Source organism: Sander vitreus, chromosome 8 (genome assembly GCF_031162955.1).
Source record: "Sander vitreus isolate 19-12246 chromosome 8, sanVit1, whole genome shotgun sequence".
In the NCBI taxonomy this organism is placed as follows: Eukaryota; Metazoa; Chordata; class Actinopteri; order Perciformes; family Percidae; genus Sander; species Sander vitreus.
Window position 1 is genome coordinate 27,797,731 of NC_135862.1, and position 22,997 is coordinate 27,820,727.

The following is a 22,997-nucleotide window of genomic DNA, read 5'->3' on the forward strand; positions in this document are numbered from 1 at the left end:
AATACAATGCTACCACATCTTTAGTTAGTTGTTTTGGTGCTTTATCCCCCTTTTGCCAGGTAAATTTAGCTAACTGTAGAGACGGCTAAAAGCGAAGGAGGGGAGCGAAGGACTGGTAACGCTAATGGAGGTGTAACGTTACGAATGGCTGCTGCTCTGACTCAGGTGCCTGGGTCTGTTTCCCGACAGTTCAGTAAACTGCCGTTAGCGTCCTTAGCACCGGAGTTAAGTGCTGACCGGGTTTGGATTGCTGTAATGATAGTAGCTGGCTGCTAGCTGGCTGGGGGCTGACTGGATGTGTCCCTGGGCTGGGGCTGTTGTCAGCTCTCATCCTGACTGAAGCCTTGCAGCGCCTTAAGAGTGAGGCAGACAGACAGGGGTGTGCTAGCTGGCTAAATTAACCATTAGATTAGTCATCTATCTATACAGTTAACGTTACTGATGAATTTGTGGGTTAGCCCAGAGTTGTAAACCGTGGTCAAAACAATCATACTAAAAATAACTGAGCGTTTTGAACGATGTTGTACTCTTATGTTAGCCACCAAGAATTAGCTAATGTTATAGACCAAGCATTAGCATTAGCTACTTGTCAACCAGCACCTTCATAGTAGGCACCAAAGCACTTTTTCTCTTCGGTCCCCCTACAGGTTGGAAGCGGAATTGTCCATTACTGTTACCATTACCATTATTCTTATGTCTCATTCAAACGAGTTAATGAAACACTGAAACAATTTTGGAAACATTATTTTAAGGTACAAAATAATCTTTGGTGTTGGATCGATCAATATTGAAATCAATCAATATTAATAAATAAGGTCTCTGTTGCAAAGTGGCATGTAATCAATGACAAAACGATGCCATGTGGCAGAAAAATTGTTGTATTACCTTTACTGAGTATAACTCTCCTCCAACCCAAAAAACCTGGTCTAAAGTCAATTGCGCAGCATTTCATTGTTATTTTAACAGCTAATTAGTAAAATGCGCCTAGGCTTATGCACACTATGCAGCAGCACACAAACATGCAAAAGATTACAAATAAAAATATTACGGTGCAAATCCGCCATCATAATAGCAATGCGCCAAGGTACAAACGCGTCTGGCTTTTAAAGGGAATGGGAGATGACACTCTGATTGGTTTATTGCATGTTACGCCCAAAACACACCTATGAATTAATGAAGACACATGAAGTACAACCCTTTTGAACCATGCGCCCGACGCACGGACCCTTTTTTCCGTTGTTTAACTAGCAAAAGTGCATTTGGACACGCCCTATACACACCTGCGCCATGCTCTTCACGCTGTGCGCTTAGATCATTAAAATAGGGCCCTTAGTCTTAATGCTCTGTACGGCATGCAATCATACAAATGCATCTATTCAGCTGCAGAGGAGAGGCTGAGGAGAGTACCAACATTAATTGGCACTGTTCCTGGCGAATAATGGGTGTTTTTGTGGAAAACAACAACACCCAAAGCCCCTTTATTTGGTTTTCTAAATTCTAGTCGGTCATTATGACAATATAGGTATATGCAAAATAGGTAGTTAGAAAAAGTTATGGCGCTTCTAGTGTCAAACTAAAATAAACTTTCTTTCAAGCTTTTACAACTCCTTAAGGCACCCAACCTAATTTCCCCATCCTTTAATAGCATTTCCATAATATTATACACACTATAAACACTGATGACTGCTGTACAGGTGGAGGGGGAGGAAAGGGAGTACAGCGAGGATGACTGTGTGAAGGAGCCTTCAGGACCCCCCTCGGCTGTGGCTGTCCCAGAGTCAGGACTAAAGATAAGCCACACGTCACCGGACATCCCCCTGGAGACCCAAGCCAAACTGGAGAAAAACCAGGTCCACACCCTGGCCAGGGACAGGGTCCAGAGGCAGATTACTGAGCCTACCTCATCTGTACGGTCGGTACACATTGATCTACAAAGCTACTGTCCAACTTTTAGTGTTGGCAGATTAAACACATATGGAAACAAACAGTTACACAGTCACAGATACCTAGACCTCTTGGTTCAGACATACCTTTTCACAAATTTGACAGAATATAAAACATCAGGCTTAAGGGAACAAAGTGATTTCAGCAGTTGCCTCACAGAAACAAGGACTTATAAAATAATATAGTCAAGCAAAATTATTTTAATATTCTAATATGTCTAATTTTACACTTTGTTTACAGGCACAACTCCATCCGTCGTCAGATGAACTTGTCCAATCCAGACTTCAACCCTGCTCAGTTCCAGCGTCAAGAGTCACTGTCTGGTTTGGGCCGAATCAAACCAGAACTCTACAAACAGCGATCGGTGGATGCAGAAGATGGACGTTGCACAGACAGCTGTGGGCGTCTCCTCTTCGTTCTGAAGTTTGACTTTGACCTAGAGCAGCTGATCGTGAAGATCCACAAGGCTCAGGATCTTCCGGCAAAGGACTTCTCAGGGACCTCCGACCCTTATGTCAAGATCTACCTGCTGCCTGACCGCAAAACCAAGCACCAGACCAAGGTGCACCGCAAGACACTCAACCCAGTGTTCGATGAGGTGTTTCTCTTTCCTGTGGTGTACGCCGAGCTGTCAAGCCGTAAACTGCACTTCAGCATCTACGACTTTGACAGGTTCTCTCGCCATGACTTGATTGGCCAAGTGGTTGTGGACAACTTCCTGGATCTTGCCGACTTTCCCCGGGAGACAAAGCTGTGCCGGGACATACATTATGTAACCTCGGTGAGATACCAACTTTTATCTAGTTCCTTAAATTCTATCACTATGTGACTTTCTTGTCCTTCTTTAAACCACTAATGCTAAATTTCTTAGTAAAGTTTTCCATTTATTATTGTCTATTCTTGTCTGTCAAGAACTTGCTTAAACAATCAAAAAGAGCACAAAAAACACACGTTCAAACCTCTTTTAACAGCAGGGGGAGGGACTTGTATTTTATTTCCCTTCTCAAGTGGAACTCGTGTGGTTTCAAGAGGCAGATACATAGAAATATACTTAGACACAGTTAATGTTTAATGAAAGCAGTAGAAAACACTTGGGGGTAGTGACCCAGATCTACACTGACATAAGACTGGGGTTGGTTTGACAGAGATACAGAGTTACTGTCTATATTACATTATTCACTTAGATAAATCTACAGCGTTGATACACTGAGTTACTCAGTAAGATAAGGCTCTGGCTCCCATCCTACTTTTAGAGACTCTAGGAACTACAAGTAACTCAGAATTTTGCAAGTGTAGTGCTCTAATGGGACAATAAGGTACTAAGAGCTCTTCTAGATATGATGTGCTAGACCATTTGGAGCTTTGTAGGTCATGAGAAGGATTTTAAATTCAAAGAAACACAATGACCGGAGGCGGCAGGGGAGGTGGAGGGTTGAGCGCTTTGCCTGAAACGACGCTGACAGCACAGGGAGAACAGACTTAAAGCAGAGCTGTAATGCTGTGATTGGCCCTTGAATTTCGTGGCCATGTCTGATTGGTTTAACTGAAAGTATTGCTTCTAAACAGCTGATTTAATTTAAGAAGAAAGAGTAGTGAATGGGTTAATGACGTCTTCCTGAAAGAATTTACGCTGAGCTTCATTATTTGAATAATAAAAGAAATTAAAGCTGCAAGCAGCGTTGGACGGGCCCTCACATCTCGCGTGCGTCAGGGTTACTGGCGGACGCCGCTCCTTGCAACAGTGCATTTGCGCAGCACTCAGACACTGCAAATCGTCAGCAATGAAAAGGGAACTCCCTGCTGAGTTCAATGATACCTCACACAAGTCTCTACATCATACAGTTCATTAGCTGTGAAAGTGAGCGTGGCTAAAGCATGGGGGGCGGGCCAGACCATGACCAATGAAAAGGGAACTCTATGCTGAGTTCAATGTTACCTCACACAAGACTCTACCTTAAATGGGTCACCAGTTATGAAAGGGGGCTATGAAACAGAAAAGTTTCGAGCCACAATTTACACTCAAGTTACACCCACTTCCTGTTTCGATGGTAAAAAACACAAAATGGCCGCCCCGCCACGCCCATGCCCTATGACGAAAAGTTTTTCTTTTAATAACTTTTCATCTTTAACGTCTTAAGATGGCACAGACCAAATTTGAAGTTGATCGGATGAAATCTCTAGGAGGAGTTTGTTAAAGAACGACGTGGAAATGGCCAAAATCGCACTAATTTCAAACTTTCAATTCAAAATGGCGGACTTCCTGTTGGGTTTAGGGTATGGCTCCAATGACGTTGTTTGTACGTCTTGACATGCTTCATATGGGTTTCGTGAGTCTACGATGGAAAAAAGATCATTCCTTCAGTTTCAATAGGGCCTTCGCCACTGTCGGCGCTCGGGCCCTAATAATTTCTTCACTTTCAATAGGGTCTTCGCCGCTGTCGGCGCTCGGGCCCTTAATTAGCAGCGTTGGACGGGCCATTGCGCTTCTGCACCATCACCAATCAAAAAGAGTGTTCCAGCTACTGTGCATGTGTTGTCAAATTAATGAAGTTGTTTTCTTAATATGGTTGTGTTTTGTCTATTTGCCTGTGTTTTCTTAAGTTGCAGGGTGTTTGCCCCTGTTGGCCACCGTAGGGTTGGACTCCTGAAAAGTTTTGAGCCAATTGGACAAAGTACACTCAAGTTACGCCCACTTCCTGTTTCGATGGCGAAACGCACAAAATGGCCTATGACGAAAAGTTTTTAAAACTTCTTTAACGTCTTAAGATGGCACAGACCAACTTTGAAGTTGATCGGATGAAATCTCTAGGAGGAGTTTGTTAAAGTACGACATGTGGAAATGGCCAAATTCGCACTTATTTCAAACTTTCAATTCAAAATGGCGGACTTCCTGTTGGGTTTAGGGTATGTACGTTTCAACATGCTACATATGTGTACCAAGTTTCGTTACTCTACGTTAAACGTACTGCAGGGTCTGAATTGTTTTATTTGTATGGGGCGCTAGCGAGACATTTTTGTGCACCTATTCCCGAAACCCTTACAATACGTAAAGTTTCACCAGACTTGATGCGACCACCAATTTTGGTGAGTTTTTGAGTGTGTTAAGCCCCACAAAAAGGCAACTCATTTGCTGTAATAATAATAATTCCTTTAGTTTCAATAGGGCCTTCGCCGCTGTCGGCGCTCGGACCCTATTAAATGAAATTCAAATGGTAATATAAACGGCGATTTGCAGGTTCAAACCCTTTCTCAGCCAACAGAAAGTTGTAGTTCTAATAGTTTCTGTAGTGTCTAGTCTTAACGACTACTCCAAGCACTTTTACATATTACAGGCACCATTCACACACATTCATACACTGTGGCCTAGGCTACCATTTAAGGGGCCACCTGCTTATTAGGGTTCAAACCCCAAAGGGGTAGAACCCTATTGTTTATGCTACGGTTTGCTATTATTAGGGCCCGAGCGCCGACAGCGGCGAAGGCCCTATTGAAAGAATTATTATTATTACGGCAAATTAATTGCCTTTTTGAGGGGCTTAAAATATTCAAAAACTCACCAAAATTGGCAGTCGCATCAAGTCTGGTGAAAATTAACGTATTTTAAGGGTTTAGGGAATAAGTGCACAAAAATGGCTTGCTAGCACCCCCTACAAAATAAAAAAAATGGAGCCCCTGCAGAACGTTTAACGTAGACTCAGAAACTTAGTACACATATCTATCATGTCAAGACGCACAGAAAACGTCATTGGAGCCATACCCTAAACCCGCCGGAAGTCCGCCATTTTGAATTGAAAGTTCGAAATTAGCGTGATTTTGGCCCATTCCACGTCGTACTTTAACAAACTCATCAACTTCAGATTTGGTCTGTTCCATCTTAATACGTTAAAGATGAAAAGTTATTAAAAGACAAACTTTTCGTCGTTGGACATGGCCGTGGTGGGGCGGCCATTTTGTGCGTTTCGCCATCAAAACAGAAAGTGGGTGTAACTTGAGTGTACATTGTCCAATTGGCTCGAAACCTTTCAGGATTCATAAGACTATAACTCTGAGGACATTTACTGGAAAAAATTGACTCAAAGTCATAGCACCTTCTAGTGGCAACAGGAAGTAGGCCTAAAAGTCAAGGTGCTAGACTTCTCCTAGAGATTTCATCCAGTGGTCTTAAAATTTGGTCTGTACTATCTAAACACCTTACAGATGAAAAGTTATTAAAAGAAAAACTTTTCGTTAAACAGTATGGGCGTGGCGGCCATTTTGAGTGTTTAGCGATGAACAAGAAAGTGGCTGTAACTACAGTGTGCATTGTCATATCTGCTTGAAATTTCCCACAATCAACAAGAGTCCAGGCCTGAGGACATACAGGCCAATATTTACTTTTGATCATAGCTTTTGGTCATAGCTGACAACAGGAAATCAGCCTTATATGACAAACATCATCCGATTACATGAAACTTATAATATGTGGTCTACATGTGATACTGAGCTGCCCCCTACAGACCACGCCCCCTTTTATACCATTTGAACCGTTTAAGATAAAGTCTTGTGTGAGGTATCATTGAACTCAGCAGAGATTTCCTTCTTCATTGGTGATGGTTTGGCCCGCCCCCTATGCTGTAGCCACGCCCCCTTTCATAACATTTGAACCGTTTAAGATAAAGTCTTGTGTGCGGTATCAATGAACTCAGCAGAGACTTCCTTTTTTATTGGTCATGGTTGGCCCCGACCCCTATGCTTTGGCCACGCCCCCTGTGACAGCTAATGAACTGTATGATGTAGAGTTGTGTGTGAGGTATCGTTGAACTCAGCAGGGAGTTCCCTTTTCATTGGTGACGATTCGCGATGTCCGAGTGCCGCGCAAATGCACGGTCGCAAGGAGCGGTGACCGCCGGTAACCCCGACGCACGCAGAGGAGCGAGGGCCCGTCCATCGCTGCTTGCAGCTTTAATTATTATTATTATTACGGCAAATGAATTGGCTTAACATATTCAAAAACTCACCAAAATTGGCGGTCGCATCAAGTCTGGTGATAATGTATGTATTTTAAGGGTTTCGGGAATTGTTGCACAAAAATGGCTCGCTAGCGCCCCCTATAAAACTTAAAAAATTTTGCTCCTGCAGTGCGTTTAACGTAGACTCACGAAACTTGGTACACATATGTAGCATGTCAAGACATACAAAAAAGCTCATTAGAGCCGTACCCTAGACCCATCAGGAAGTCCGCCATTTTGAATTGAAAGTTTTAAATTAGTGCGATTTTGGCCATTTTCACATGTCGTACTTTAACAAACTCCTCCTAGAGATTTCCTTCCAACTTCAAATTCGGTCTGTGTCATCTTAAGATGTTAAAGATGAAAAGTTATTAAAAGAAGAACTTTTCGTCATAGGGCGTGGCCGTAGCGGGGCGGCCATTTTGTGCGTTTCGCCACCGAAACAGGAAGTGGGTGTAACTTCACTCTACATCGTCCAAGTAGCTCGAAACTTTTCATGATTCATGAGACTCTAACTCTGAGAACATTTATCCGACAAAATTAACTCAAAGTCATAGCTCCCCCTAGTGGCAACAGGAAGTAGGCCTAAAAGTCAAGGTGCTATACTTTAACAAACTCCTCCTAGAGATTTCATCTGATGGACTTCAAACTTCGTCTGTAACATCTCAACACCTTAAAGATGAAAAAATATTAAAAGAAAAACTTTTTTCTTCTTTGGGCGTGGGGTGGCGGCCATTTTGAGTGTTTAGCGATGAACAAAGAAGTTGTTGTAACTTGAGTGTACGTTGTTGTATCTGCCCAAAATTTGTCACGATTGACAAGGGTCTAGTAGAGTTCCTTCTTCATTGGTGATGGTTTGCCCCGCCCCCTACGCTTTAGCCACGCCCCTTTTATAACTAATGACCCGTTTGATGTAGACCCTTGTGTGAGGTATCATTGAACTCAGCTGCTTGCAGCTTTAATTATTATTAGGGCCCGAGCGCTGACAGCGGCGAAGGCCCTATTGAAACTGAAGGAATTATTATTATTATTATTATTATTATTATTATTATTTTCTGCAAATGAATTGGCTTTTTGAGGGGCTTAACATATTCAAAAACTCACCAAAATTGGCCCCCCGCTGGCAACATAAAATCGGCCTTATATGACAAACATCATCCGATTTACGTGAAACTTATAATGTGTGGTCTACATGTGACACTGAGCCGCCCCCTATAATTTAACCACGCCCACTTACTCAGACCACGCCCCATTTTATAACATTTTAACTCAGCAGAGATTTCCTTCATTGGTGATGGTTTGGCCCGCCCCCTATGCTGTAGCCACGCCCCCTTTCATAACATTTGAACCGTTTAGGTAGAATCTTGTGTGAGGTGTCATTGAACTCAGCAGAGAGTTCCTTCTTCATTGGTGATGGTTTGGCCCGCCCTCTATGCTTAAGCTACGCCCCCTTTAATACGTAATGACCCATTTATTGTACACCATTGTGTGAGGTATCATTGAACTCAACAGAGAGTTCCGTTTACATTGGTCATCGTTTGGCCCGCCCCCTATGCGTTAGACACGCCTCTTTTCATAGCTATTGACCCGTTTGATGTAGAGTCTTGTGTGAGGTATCGTTGAACTCAGCATGGAGTTCCCTTTTCATTGGTGATGATTTGCAGTGTCTGAGTGCCATGCAAATGCACGGTCGCAAGGAGTGGCATCCGCCAGTAACCCCGACACGCGCACAGGCACGAGGGCCCATCCATCACTGCTTGCAGCTTTAATTATTATTTGTTGTCTTCCACCACGTCTCAAATTACCGTGAGCTGGACTTAGCCAGAAACACAAAACTGATTGGAAATTATGCACATTCAGTTCCCAAGAAATATGAGACCAATCGACCACATTGTGGTGCTGTAATTAACGATAAAAATAGTGATTTTTGAAAGGCAACGCCACTCACATCGTAAGTCTGATTGACTTGAAATGTCTCACACAAGTCCAAAAAAAGCCTCTTGGACCAAAATGGTCCACCATTATGTTTTTTTGCTAATTTGCATAATGTGAAAACCGTATTATGAATAGTCTTTGGCAATTTTGATTCTATCAACACCATAATTGGTATGCAGCCTTGTGGGACTGAGATACACATTTCTGTACTATAATTTAGCACGATTGGGGAAAACCCATGGCCGCAATCAATTAAAGAAATTCGCCAAGGACAGAGCTTAGCAGGAAATTGGCCATAACTCACTAACAGTTTGACCAATCATCATAAAATTCATAATATATCTTCAGTCCGTCATGAGGAATAGTTCTACGCAAACATTTTGAGTTTGACCCATAGGGGGCGCCCAAAACACCACAAGTATTTGGTGAACATTTTTCTACTGAATTAAAGCAGCTGAAGTGAGTTTGCTCAGTTTTATGAAGATCAAAATCCACTCAATGATGCTTGCAGCTATTGCAATTGGGCTGCTTCCTTTAGTTGGCCGTAAAAGGGTTTGAAACCGCAGATTGCAGCTTGCAGCTATATTTAGGGTTTAAACCCTGAAGGGGTAGAGCCCCAATGTTTTTGCTCCAGTTTATTATTAGGGTTCACCATAAGTGACTGTGCTTCCAATAAAATATGATTCCATTTGGCCTGATGGTGGCGCTATGACTTTAAAAGGCCACGCCCCCACCCTGTGAGATCGATTGACTTGAAATTTGTCAATCCTGCCTTAAATTGATGGAGATATCTGGCACGAGGACCTGAATGTAGGTACCAAGTTCTGTTAAAATCCGATTAGAGGGCGAAATGGCAGGACTATTTGAAATGCTGCATCTGTTATATTGATAAAATCCCTTCAATGGTGCTTGCGTTTTGACTTATCAGTGATTGAGCTTTGGGGAATTTGGGGCGTCTCAGTCCGTCTTGAGGAATAGGCCTACACAAAGATTTTGAGCTCAACCCATAGGGGTCGCCAAAAATACCACAAGTGTACCGCAAAACTGTGGACGGAATTTCACCAAAATTAGTACACTTGGTCTGGGGGCGAGAATCGAAATTGACAAATGTCTATTCATATTACTGTTTTTCACATTATGTAAATTAGCAAATCATGGTGGATTTTTATGTTCCAAGAGGCACAAAAGTGTAGAGCACATTGAGCTGGATATGTGGGAGAAATTTCCAGTCAATCTGACTCACACTGTGAGGGGTGTGGCCTTTCCAAAATCACGTTTGTGGGCATTAATTACTGATTTGGCCGATTGGGCTAATATTTCTTGTAAAGCATTTGCACATGATTTCCAGTTATAGTGACAAGACTCATGTTTCTTGCTTATTCCAGCTCACAGCAATTTTAGCCCCGATGGAAGATGACAAATAAATATAGCTGCAAGGGGCGATTCGCGGGTTTTAGGGCTGCTTGATTATGGGAAAAAATATAATCATGATTATTTCGGTCAATATTGAAATCACGATAATTTAACAGAATTAAAGAAACAGAAATGTTGCAATTAATGATGATGATGTTGTGTTGAAACACAACATCATCAACTGTGCATCTTAATCAGTGGTGCTTTCACAGAAAATAATGGGACACGGTGGTCCTGATCAGATTAATACTCAAAACATGCACCAGTAGCACTAATAGATTAATCACACATTAATGGCAAAACAATGGCAGCATTAGCCTTTACCCATTAATAAACATACTATGTTCTAAATCTCTCTGCCCAGAACACTAATCCTTACTGTATGTTATCCATCAGCCTTAACAATTTCTTCACAACCGCACTCCTGCTCTCCCTCTGACAGACTATTAGCGCCAGTTGCTGTGACATATGGTTTGCGAGAAAATTAACATTGAACTTACATGACATGTTATCATATTTGCTTATGCATAAATCTCTGCACACCCATTACTCTCTGTGAAATATCTCAAGAACTCTTCACTCAACACATGTGATCGGTACAACAAGCAGTTCCCGGGTAATCCAGTTTTGAAATTGCAACAAAATTTCTACATGGTCTCCAACTTTGGGCCAAAATTATAATGTATCCTCATGTAAACTATTTATGTCAGCACAGACATTTTTGTAAATTGCTTAGCCAGTGTATCCCACCATAATTGTTATTATATTGCCAGATTCCAGACAATCCCACTTACTTATATATATATATATATATATATATATATATATATATATATATATATATATATATATATATATATATATATATATATAGGTTAAAATTCTGAAGTGTAAAATAGTTCAGGCTACAGCACAAATATTTCCATCCATAGATAAGAATAATCAAGTCTAACCTCTGAATTTCTTTTCAAAGTGCACCAGATTGATGCATTTAAATGTTAATATAGACAACATTTTCTTACAGGGGAGCATGCCCATGGACCCCCCCTAGGAGGGCTTGTGCCCCAGTGCAGCTCTAGGTTTAGTGACGCCCCTGGGGCAGTGTCCCCATTTAAAGTTTTACAAAGATAAAAACATTACCTGTTTTGGAGGTATTTATGCTTCAGAGCTGAAAATGTCCCCAGATTTTGTCTGAGAAATCTGGTCACCTTAGATTATGACATAATCGTCATCACCACCCACCCAGACAAAAAACAATAAAAGATGACACAGTAACCTCAATATTCAAACCAAACAACAAAATAATAAAACTCTGCTGTGAAGCCATCGGACCCTGGGGCCTTACCCACAGGCCAGGGCCCCCATTACCTCTTTAATTTCCTCTATAGTCAAATCCTCTCTTTGCAAATTCTCTTTGCTGTTCTGTCAGTTTGGGAAGCCCTAGTGGATCTATAAAGGAACACATTTCTTCATCAGTAGAGATAGATAATGACCTATAGAGATCAGTGTAAAGTTCTTTAAAACTCTTGTTAATATCTACAGTTGCTGTAAAAACATCTCCAGAATTGGATCTAACTGCAGAAATAGTGGAAACTAGTTTCCTCTGTTTTATGTATCTAGTGAGTAATTGCCCTGCTTTATGTCCTGATTCAAAATAATTTTGTATTTCCCTGAATAAATTTAATTCAACCTTCTGAAATAGAATATTATTATATTGGTATGAGTCAGGTTTCTCAGGCCATCCTGTGACATTATTCGCTTAATCTCCGTTTCAGCGCGTTTGATTTTACCTCCTAATTCTAACAGTGGTTTAGCACTATTCCTCTTATGAAATTAAGCATGTTGTATAATGCACCCCCTGATCACAGCCTTTAAGGCCTCCAATACCACCCCTGAAGACGACCAATTGATCGCCAGGTAATCTTTTAGCTCAGACCTAAGTCATTCTATATTTTCTAGCTCCTGTAGAAGAGAGGAGTTAAGGCGCCCCTTTAAGAGCATCTTCTCTCACTTTGAGGCAACAGGTCTAGACACACCCACGCATGATCAGAGATTACGATATCTCCTATTACACATCCTATAGCAGAGGGAGCCAGTGATTTGGACAAAGTCTATCCTAGAATATGTCTTGTGCACTGACGAAAAAAATGTATACACAACTGGGTTCAAAATTCTCCAAATATCAACAAGCCTAAAATCTTACAAATCCTCTGTAATATGAGAGGGGCTCTGGGGGCCCTGCATGCTGCAACCCCACTCAAGTCCAGAACGGCATCCATTATCCAATTAAAATCGCCCCCCTAGAACAATATTGTGGTTCCCTACAGCTTGTAATTTCTTTTCAAAATCTATAAAAAAAAATGCCTGATCATCTACAGTAGGTGCATATATGTTATGTGGAGGGGGGAGGGCATTCAAATGTCATAACTCCATCTTTGGCATCTATTTTAAGTTTGGCAGGATACAGGATTCTGAATCTCCATAACCATAGACCATATGTTTCCATTGTTGTATTTGTTTTGGATTTTTTAGAGTTGTTTCTTTTGCTTTTTGGACAATTTACAGTCAGACTATACCTTTGCATGCTCATCATCAATGAACATCAAATGATTAACCAAAAATCTAGATGGGATACTTGAATTATGCTCACAGTGATAACTAACAAAATTACAATATCAGACTAAGGCATGTGACAAAACAAAACAATTACAGTTTTACAATTGCTTGTATGCACTTGTGCGAGTGTCTGTTTGTATTTGTCCGTGGTTATGTCCCAGTATTTTGTATCTGTAAGGGAGGTCTGAAGAAATATGAAGAACAGGTTTTGCAGGGTTTTGCAGTAACAGACAAACAAGTAACATTACGAGATAACATTACAAGGCAGAGAGCCAGCCGCTAAATGAGTCAAATTTAACATCTTAATGCTTCATCCACACAAGCACATTGCTATCGCCAGATGAGTGACAGCTTTATAGGCAATAATATTTAGCCATGGTTCCTCTGGGGACTGGAGAGTTTGAGGGTACGGGTGCCATTCTGTCTCAGAAAGCAAACTGTTGCTGTAAAGGAATGACACAGTGTTCATATTATTCACTTACTATTGTTTATACATTTTTACACCTGTGTTCCAGCATCTGTTCATCTGGGACCACGCTAGGGATCCGTAACTCCTACACTATCTTTCATTGCTGTTTTGCCGACGTTTAAATGATATGTTTAATGATATGTTTAATCTTGTGATTTCTTATCTAGAAAAACATCTGGTAGTTTCTGTGTAATAACCATGAATCAGTGCTGCAAAATGCAAAACTGCCTGTTTCTATTGTAGAACATGGTAATATTAGAATAACAGAGGTGTAGAGATTACCTGGAAATGCTTCTGGTAGTTTCTGTGTAACAACCATAAATCAGTGCTGCAAAATGCAAAACTTCCAGGTAATCTCTGCACCTCTGTTATTCTAATATTACCATGAAATGTGTCTTGTCCTGCATGCATGTAACCCTGTGAAATCTGACCAGCAGCTAAACACCTTCCACCATCAAGCACTGGAGACTGGGATCATCATAACTCAGTTTATTTGACTTAGAAAGGGTGAAACTGGGAAATGAAACACAATGACCAGTTACTTACATATTGATGAGTCACAAACATTATACAATGATAATTGTAAAAACAATATAACTAAACGCCACTGTAATGCAGTAGTATATACAGTAGCTAACATGTAAACTGAAATAAAGGAAATACGTAATGTATTGTTATACAGTGTACGTAGTATAACCTATATTGTTTATCTAAATAAACTAAAATATACTTACATGTAGCACAACCCAAGATAATAGTGGCAAACTTGCTTACTGAAGCATACTGTCAGTCCAATATGAGCTATCAATCATTATCAAAAATATACATATTGCACATCAAACTTTCTGACAATAATTAACAAAGATATCAGAACAGTAGGTCAGCATCTATTTCACATACCAAGAACACTTCCAAAGCATGGAACGTCGAAGATTGATGCAGATAGTATGGAGAGATGATAACACATGAGGCTGTCCTGCTCACATTCAACTTCCTGACTAAATCCCATGGTGCAAAGGTCCTACAGTTCTTAAAGGAACACACGCATGTGGAACAAACCATATACTATATCTGGGTAATGGTAATATAGTTATATTAATGTTTTAATAACATGATAATAATGGGGTAATATATGTTGTTTTCACAGTATTATAGGCTACTATCAGTGTAACACCTTCCAAATTAGATCAAACTTCTTGGAATTTAAAATAGGTAATTGCCATATTAAAATGCTGAAATTCATCCACCCTTTATGTTCCAAATATTTCCCTATTGTTTCAAGGTAATACTTTACAAATTATATGTTTAATCTTGTGACGTCTTACCTGCAAACACGTTGGTAGTTTCTGTGTAACAACCATGAATCAGTGCTGCAAAAAATCTACCTGTTTCGATTTCATTTTGTTCTGTCCCATCAGGACATGAGTTCACTTAAATGTTTTTCTTCTCCCATTGCTGGCAGTAGTTTGTTCCACATGCATGTGTGTTCCTTTAAGAACTGTGAAACAGATGCTGACATACTGTTCTGATATCTTTGTTAATTATTGTCAGAAAGTTTGGTGTGCAATATGTATATTTTTGATGATGATTGATAGCTCATATTAGACTGACAGTATGCTTCATTAAGCTAGTTTGCCACTATCATCTTGGGTTGTGCTAGTATATTTTTGTTTATTTAGATAAACAATATAGGTACAATATAGTACCTATTTCCTTTATTTCAGCTTACATGTTAGCTACTGTATATACTACCACATTACAGTGACATGTAGTTATATTGTTTTTACAATTATCATTGTATAATGTTAGTAGTTATAATACCTGCACCTTTGCGCGTGCCCGTCACACACGCGAGTGAGCGTGCGTGTAACTGATACGCGCATTGGTTTCAAGGGGTGGGGGCGATTCGGCGAGCGGGGGAAGCTGCTCGCGCATCGCGTGCGTCGTCATCATGGTGTGTCGTCATCGCAGCCGTATCTGCGTGCGTGCTCGTTTTTCTCCACAGCTGTTTCTCAACAATCAACGGTGCTTTTTCTTTTTAATTCCTTTGGTGAAAGAAGGAGGAATCGTCTTTCAGTCATGTCTACAGTGGGTAAGTAAATTTAAAAAGCAAATGTCCTGTTTAAATCTATTCTAAGATATCAATCAAACATTCATGAATTAAAAAACGTTTTCTTTTTTTTTTGTTGCATGTATGTTTATCTAGTTTGCTTCATTAGGTAATTCTACAAGGAGTAATGTTGCTGTGAGATTTGATGATACACTTATTCCGCAAGGTAAAAACATTGATATAGTACAATCCATTTCAGTATAATTTGATTGTGTGGCTATGATTGTATTTTCATGCATTTTCTTGTGTTGTTTTTCATTTAAAAAAAAAAAGATGGCTCCATTGACGGATCAAATACCCCGTTTCTTAAATCAACCTGGGTATCTATTGGGAAATATAAAGCTTCATCATCCTGAGTGCAATAAGAAAGTTGAAAACAGGTATTTTGGTGGCCCGATTATCTATTCTAGCATGTAGACTTATTACTGTTTAAATTTATCCGTGTGGTTTTTTAGTTAGCTAATATTCTAATCGTTGTTTGTGTGCAGGCCGTCTAACCCTCAAGAACAAAACATTGCGCGGAACTCCATTGCAATGAGGAGCAGACAGTTACATCATCAAATAGATATAATGATGTAGGTATTGTGATCAAACCAAACCGGCTACGGAGGTAGTCTAGGAAGAGGACTATTGTGGTGAGTTGGAAAGAAAAAAAAGTAAAAATAGGGATGTTGTATTTTTAAAAAAAAAGTTATCTTCTCATAATGTGACATTGTGTTTTCAGACATCGGAGTCAAACCAGGGAGTTTTCCTGCTCAAAAGACCCCGGCCATTCTTTGTTCAAGCTGATCCACCCTTGAGTGTGATATTAAAGGAACATAACACCGGTATAGAGGTTGCATCTAACAGAATGTATTTAGCCATTGTGTTTAAAATCTTTTTATTTATGTATATTGTTAAAAACTGTTCTTTCTCCCTGTTACAGATGATAAACTCAGTAACACCTTTGCTGAGCCAGCATCCGATGGCTGCGGGGGCGGTCACACCTGAGTTCAAGGTGTTACATTCCCCACAGCGTGGCTCTGTTGACCGTGGACAAAGCCTTTGTTCTATACAAAGGGGGAAGGCGTTAGAGACCCCCGAGAGAGCTGACGAGAACCAGACAGCAGACACCTTTTTACATCGGAGAGAGGTGTTAAACAGCCAAGACATCAATGTGTTGAATATGGCCCCCTGTATCCATCAAAGGCCACCAACAGAGGTATGTGGATGATAGGAAGGAAGTCTGGACATGTTTGATGATTGAGGAGGTGGGGTTGCTGTTGGGTATGTGCGGTGGTTGGGCGAAGGGCTGTAGTTGTGTGTGTGTGTGTGTGTGTGTGTGTGTGTGTGTGTGTGTGTGTTGCATTATTTAACCATATATGTCATTAACCCTCCCAGACAATCCTTGCCGGAGTAGAAGAACAAGAACAAGGAGGAGGATCTGAAGACCCACTTCTATCAGAGGCATCGCATGCATTGTTCCCCCCGAATCAGGACGAATGGCTGTGGGATCACGATAATGATGTAGGTGGTTTAAACTGTTGTGCTAGCCTATTTGAATACATCTGTAGACTGGTAAATGAGAGCATTGAAGACAACTGTATACCAGACACACCCGCCATACATAAGCAACTTGATTCATTTAGACCCACTGTAACTGCGTCAGATAAACGGTGTGACAAGGTTGATATCACAGTAGCCAACCCCGTAAATAGATTAGATGTTGATAATCAACCAGAGCGTAGTTATATCACTAAGAATCTTTTTGATCCATGTGTAGGCGTAGGAGAGTTATGAACAATTAGAATCCATAATAGATAGTCTTATGAATAAAGTAGAGGCCTTACAAACTGCAGGTACACAAGTGCGAGTGTCCGAGCAACCAGCGGTGCTTCAGGGTGAATCATTTTTCAAGTGTCACACCTACAACCTTTGGCAGATGCACGTTATGAATAATTAGAATCCAAAATAGTGTTATGAATAAAGTGGAGGCCTTACAAACTGCTAGTACACAAGTGCTTGACATAGTCGCAGCACTCGGGACAGCGTTAACCATCCAGGGGAGATGCTTGACGCGGCCGAGGAGCGTCAATTACAGAGAGCGGACGTTCTTAATAAAGTGTTTGCACCTGTGATATCAATATTTCAAAAAACCATGACAAAGAACTAATAAATCAGTCAACAAAGTGTGTAAAATATATATATATATAACCATTAATATATAACAGATTAAATGCAAAATGGCTCCACCTTGCAAAAAAAACAAAAAAATTGGAGCACATACAAGTGTGTGATGACAATAGCGATGAAGATACAGATTTGGTGTGTGAGGAAGACTATATCAGTGCAGGGTGCAATCATGCTGCATATATACGATTGTGTGAGAAACAGAGAAAAATATTCAATGTTATGCTGAGTGAGTTAAGTAATGATAATGCTAGTATGACTACAATACAAGTCATTCTTGACACTTCTCCGCTGTCAATTCCAATTCATGCACCAGAATATCCCTGTAATATTCGCCCCAGCGTTGTCGAAGTCCCCTCAATCGTATATCAAAAATGCTCTAGACCACCCTGTTTTGAGAGAGGTCACTCATCAAAACTTATCCGTACAGAGGGCTGTATCAAACTTTAGCCGTCGACAAGTGCATTCGTGATACCTCCAAAAAATCCTCAGGCGACAGTACAGTGTGGAGAGGGCAGAGTATCCAGTGTGGTATCTATAATAGCATCCAGAGAGATTCCTTTTTTTAATGCAACAAAGTTCTGCCAAGATCTGCGAAATATCGATTTGTCCAATATTGACAGCGTACCAGAACAAGTACACAATACTCTAACAGGGTTAAATGACAGGGCCTTAGACACTGCAACACAGGACAGTGTTTTAAATGTAGAGCTGAGGGGTGCTGCTTTAGCTGCCCCTATCCAAACAGTGCTGACCTCAAACAATGAATATAGTGCAGATGCATTTCTGGAAGAAATTTCAAACACTATGCAAAGTAACGACACCTCATTGACCGATGATTCTTTAGAATTCATTGTAACAATAGCACGCAATATGTCGGGTGGGTGTGGTCGACGAAAACTGGGGAGTGTATGCTACAATGAAATACTCTGCAAAAGGTAATGCGCTATATAACCCAATGAATAGAGATGACAATGAGAATCTATGCTTCGCTCTCTGTCTGGCTCATTATGTAGACGCGAGGATGACTACAAGTGAGAAGATAGATTATGCAAAGCAGCTACACAGGGACCTGGGGTTTGAATGTACGCATAAGGTATCGTTCTCCAATGTTGACAGATTTCAGAAACATTTGAATATGAAAATTGTAATATTCCATCATGCGGCCGGTCGTAAAAGAAACAGAGATCTTCAAAACACATGATGAACAGCATGTGAAAACAGCATTGCTGTATTGACATAGTGATCATTTCTATCTCATTGTAAACAAAACTTCCTTTTTTGGCGCTACGTATGTGTGCGATGCGTGCTACAAAGCCTATGACAACCCATTGGACCACTGCTGTAGTCTGATGTGTAATGTATGTCTCATGCCTTGTATACCGGGGAAAACTATCAGGTGCGCTGATTGTAAACGCATATGTAAGTCGAAGCAATGCTTTGACCGACATAAAATACCTGGTGTGAAACATCGCCTCATACCGTGCGACAGGCTCAAATATTGCGATGCATGTCACCTGACTTACCGTGCAACGAAAAAATCACACGTTTGTAGACTGCTGAAATGCCCCCATTGTGGAGAGCATGTAGTTGACGCAACGCACGAGTGCTATATACACCCTAGCAAAATCACAGAAAGTAACAATAAGTACATCTTTTACGATTTCGAGACAAGGTACCACGAGGGCCATCATGAAGCTAATTATGTATGTACTATGAACATAAAAGGCGAAAAAAACTGCTTTGAAACAACAAAATGTGTGGGATTATTCGTCAATTATTACAGAAAGAAGAAATATAAAGGTTACACTTTTATCGCTCACAATGCATCAAGTTTTGACAGCTATTTCTAGCTTCTCGGAGTGGTACGATACGGTTAAACACACACAGTTCAACCTTCATGATGAGTTGGCCCGCTATTGCATTAACGATGTGGCTGTTTTGCTTAAAGCATGTCAGATGTACAGAGACGCGTTCAATGAGTGTACAGGCCTAGACCCCTTTACATTTACGACGCTAGCTGCGTCATGCATGGATGTGTTTAAAACGCTATACATCCCCAAAGACACAGTGGCACTAACCTATGAGGGCGCGTACGTTAGGCAAAACAAGGCGTATTCAGACATCTCAATACAGTGGCTTCAGTACGTAGCATACAGAGACAACATCACCATCTAACACGCTCTTAACAGAGGTGAAAAGGCCTTTGGACCATTCTTTGTCGACGGGTACTGTGCCGCCACAAACACTTGTTATGAATTTAACGGGTGCTTCTTCCATGGCTGTCATAAGTGCTATGGTCAGGCCGAAAATCAACCCTATCACAAAAAAAAAAAAGTTACTCAGAGAGTTCCATGACAGAGTGTCAGCGCTAGAGACTGTTTATGGGCTAATGGTTGTGGTGAAGTAGGAATGTGAATGGAAAAGTGAGGTGTGCAATGATCCAGATGTTTCATCAAGGGTTTCACAAGGGTTTCATGTCAATATATGAAAAGCCAGAATGTCTCAACCCTCGAGAAGCCCTCTTTGGCGGCCGAACGAATGCATTGAAGTTGTATCACAAGGCAGAAGGTGATGAAAAAATCAGATACTATGACTTTACAAGTTTCTACCCAATGATACAGTCACAAAGATCGGTCACCCTCAAATAATCCACAGTGATTTTGACGACATAAAAACATAATTTGGCATTGTGAAATGTACTGTAGCTCCCCCTAGAGGCCTGTATCATCCAGTTTTCCCCTATCGCTGTCATGGGAAACTGATGTTCCCACTGTGTGGTGCCTGTGCCGATCAGTTGAATCAGACAGTCCGCTGTGGCCACACTGACAGTGAGAGACAAATGTCTGGCGTATGGGTATCGTTTGAATTACTGAAAGCCCTGGAGAAAGGGTACAAACTAGTCACCATCGCAGAGGTGTGGCATTTTCCAGAAAAATTGAATCAGCTTTTTAAAGGCTATGTTAAGACATTCCTCAAGCGGAAGCAGGAGTCTTCCGGATATCCAGGGCATATACAGACGGAAGATGAGAAACAAAAGTACATAGAAGACTGCTATGTCCACGAGGGTATACGTCTTGACCCTGCCAAAATAACCCTTAACAAGGCAGTCAGTAACAATATGATGTCTGCTGAGCTCCCAGCCCCAGAACGCTTCACACAACTCATGTTCAGCGATGCCATTGATGTTCGGCACTTCTCATTTATTTCACCAGAGGTCGCTATTGTGCAGTGGCGTCATGCAGAGAGTCAAGGCTCCAGAGTAAAAGATCCATCCATCCATCCATCTTCGTCCGCTTATCCAGTATCGGGTCGCGGGGGTAGCAGCAACAGCAGGGGACTCCAAACTACCCTTTCCCGAGCCACATTAACCAGCTCCGACTGGGGGATCCCGAGGCGTTCCCAGGCCAGGTTGGAGATATAATCCCTCCACCTAGTCCTGGGTCTTCCCCGAGGCCTCTTCCCAGCTGGACGTGCCTGGAACACCTCCCTAAGGAGGCGCCCAGGGGGCATCCTTTACCAGATGCCCGAACCACCTCAACTGGCTCCTTTCGACGCGAAGGAGTAGCGGCTCTACTCCGAGCTCCTCACGGATAATTGAGGTTCTCACCCTATCTCTAAGGGAGACGCCAGCTACCCTCCTGAGGAAACCCATTTCGGCCGTACCCTGGATCTTGTTCTTTCGGTCATGACCCAGCCTTCATGACCATAGGTGAGGGTAGGAACAAAAATTGACCGGTAGATTGAGAGCTTTGCCTTCTTGTTCAGCTCTCTTTTCGTCACAACGGTGCGGTAAATTGAATGTAATACCACACCCGCTGTGCCGATTTAGAGGTGCTGATCCTCATCCCAGCCGCTTCACACTCGGCCGCGAACTGATCTAGTGCTGAAGGTCACAGGCCGATGATGCCATCACGACCACATCATCTGCAAAAAGCAGCGATGAGATCCCCAGCCCACCGAACTGCAACCCCTCTCCACCCCGACTACGCCTCGATATCCTGTCCATAAATACTACAAACAGGATTGGTGACAAAGTGCAGCCCTGGCGGAGGCCAACTCTCACCTGAAACGAGTCCGACTTACTGCCGAGAACCTGGACACAGCTCTCGCTTTGGTCGTACAGAGATTGGATGGCCCTGAGAAGGGACCTCCTCACCCCGTACTCCCGCAGCACCTCCCACAGTATCTCCCGGGGCACCCGGTCATACGCCTTCTCCAGATCCACAAAACACATGTACACCGGTTGGGCATACTCCCAGGCTCCCTCCAGGATCCTTGCGAGAGTAAAGATCTGGTCCGTTGTTCCACGACCAGGACGGAATCCGCATTGTTCCTCTTCAACCTGAGGTTCGACTATCGACCGAACCCTCCTTTCCAGCACCTTGGAGTAGACTTTACCAGGGAGGCTGAGAAGTGTGATACCCCTGTAATTGGCACACACCCTCTGGTCCCCCTTTTTAAAAAGGGGAACCACCACCCCGGTCTGCCACTGCTTAGGCACCGTCCCAGACTTCCACGCAATGTTGAAGAGGCATGTCAACCAAGACAACCCCTCCACACCCAGAGCTTTAAGCATTTCTGGACGGATCTCATCAATTCCTGGGGCTTTGCCACTGTGGAGTTATTTAACTACCTCAGCAACCTCCACCAGGGAAATTGACGACAATCCCCCATCATCCCCCAGCTCTGCCTCTATCATAGAGGGCGTATTAGTCGGATTTAGGAGTTCCTCAAAGTGCTCCTTCCACCGTCCTATTACCTCCTCAGTTGAGGTCAACAGCGTCCCATCTCAACCAACTTTCAACAGCGAGTTGAAAGTCTGTCAGACAGGGGCCTCCTCCAGACGTACCTGCACTACCCGTTTGGGCTTACCAGGTCTGTCCAGAGTCTTCCCCACCCCCTGACCCAACTCACCACCAAATGGTGATCGGTTGACAGCTCCGCCCCTCTCTTCACCCGAGTGTCCAAAACATACGGCCTCAGATCAGATGAAACGATTATAAAATCGATCATTGACCTTCAGCCTAGGGTGCTCTGGTACCAAGTACACTTATGAGCATCCCTATGTTCGAACATGGTGTTCGTTATAGACAATCCATGACTAGCACAGAAGTCCAACAACAAACAACCACTCTGGTTTAGATCAGGGAGGCCGTTCCTCCCAATCACGCCTCTCCATGTGTCTCCATCATTGCCCACATGCGCGTTGAAGTCCCCCAGCAGAACTATGGAGTCCCCCACTGGAGCCCCATGCAGGACTCCACTCAAGGTCTCCAAAAAGGCCGAATACTCTGAACTCTTGTTTGGTGCATATGCACAAACAACAGTCAGAGTTTTCCCCCCCACAACC

At 42.1% G+C, this 22,997-nt stretch overlaps 1 protein-coding gene across 1 annotated transcript in view; it reads left to right on the forward strand.

Annotated features, from left to right (window-relative positions):
- Positions 1-22,997, forward strand: part of syt9b (synaptotagmin IXb) — a 111,391-nt gene that overhangs the window by 34,464 nt on the left and 53,930 nt on the right. The window contains exons 3-4 of the mRNA XM_078257724.1: positions 1,695-1,912; positions 2,185-2,725. Coding sequence (XP_078113850.1) covers positions 1,695-1,912; positions 2,185-2,725 — 759 coding nt within the window. The remainder of the gene's footprint in view (positions 1-1,694; positions 1,913-2,184; positions 2,726-22,997) is intronic.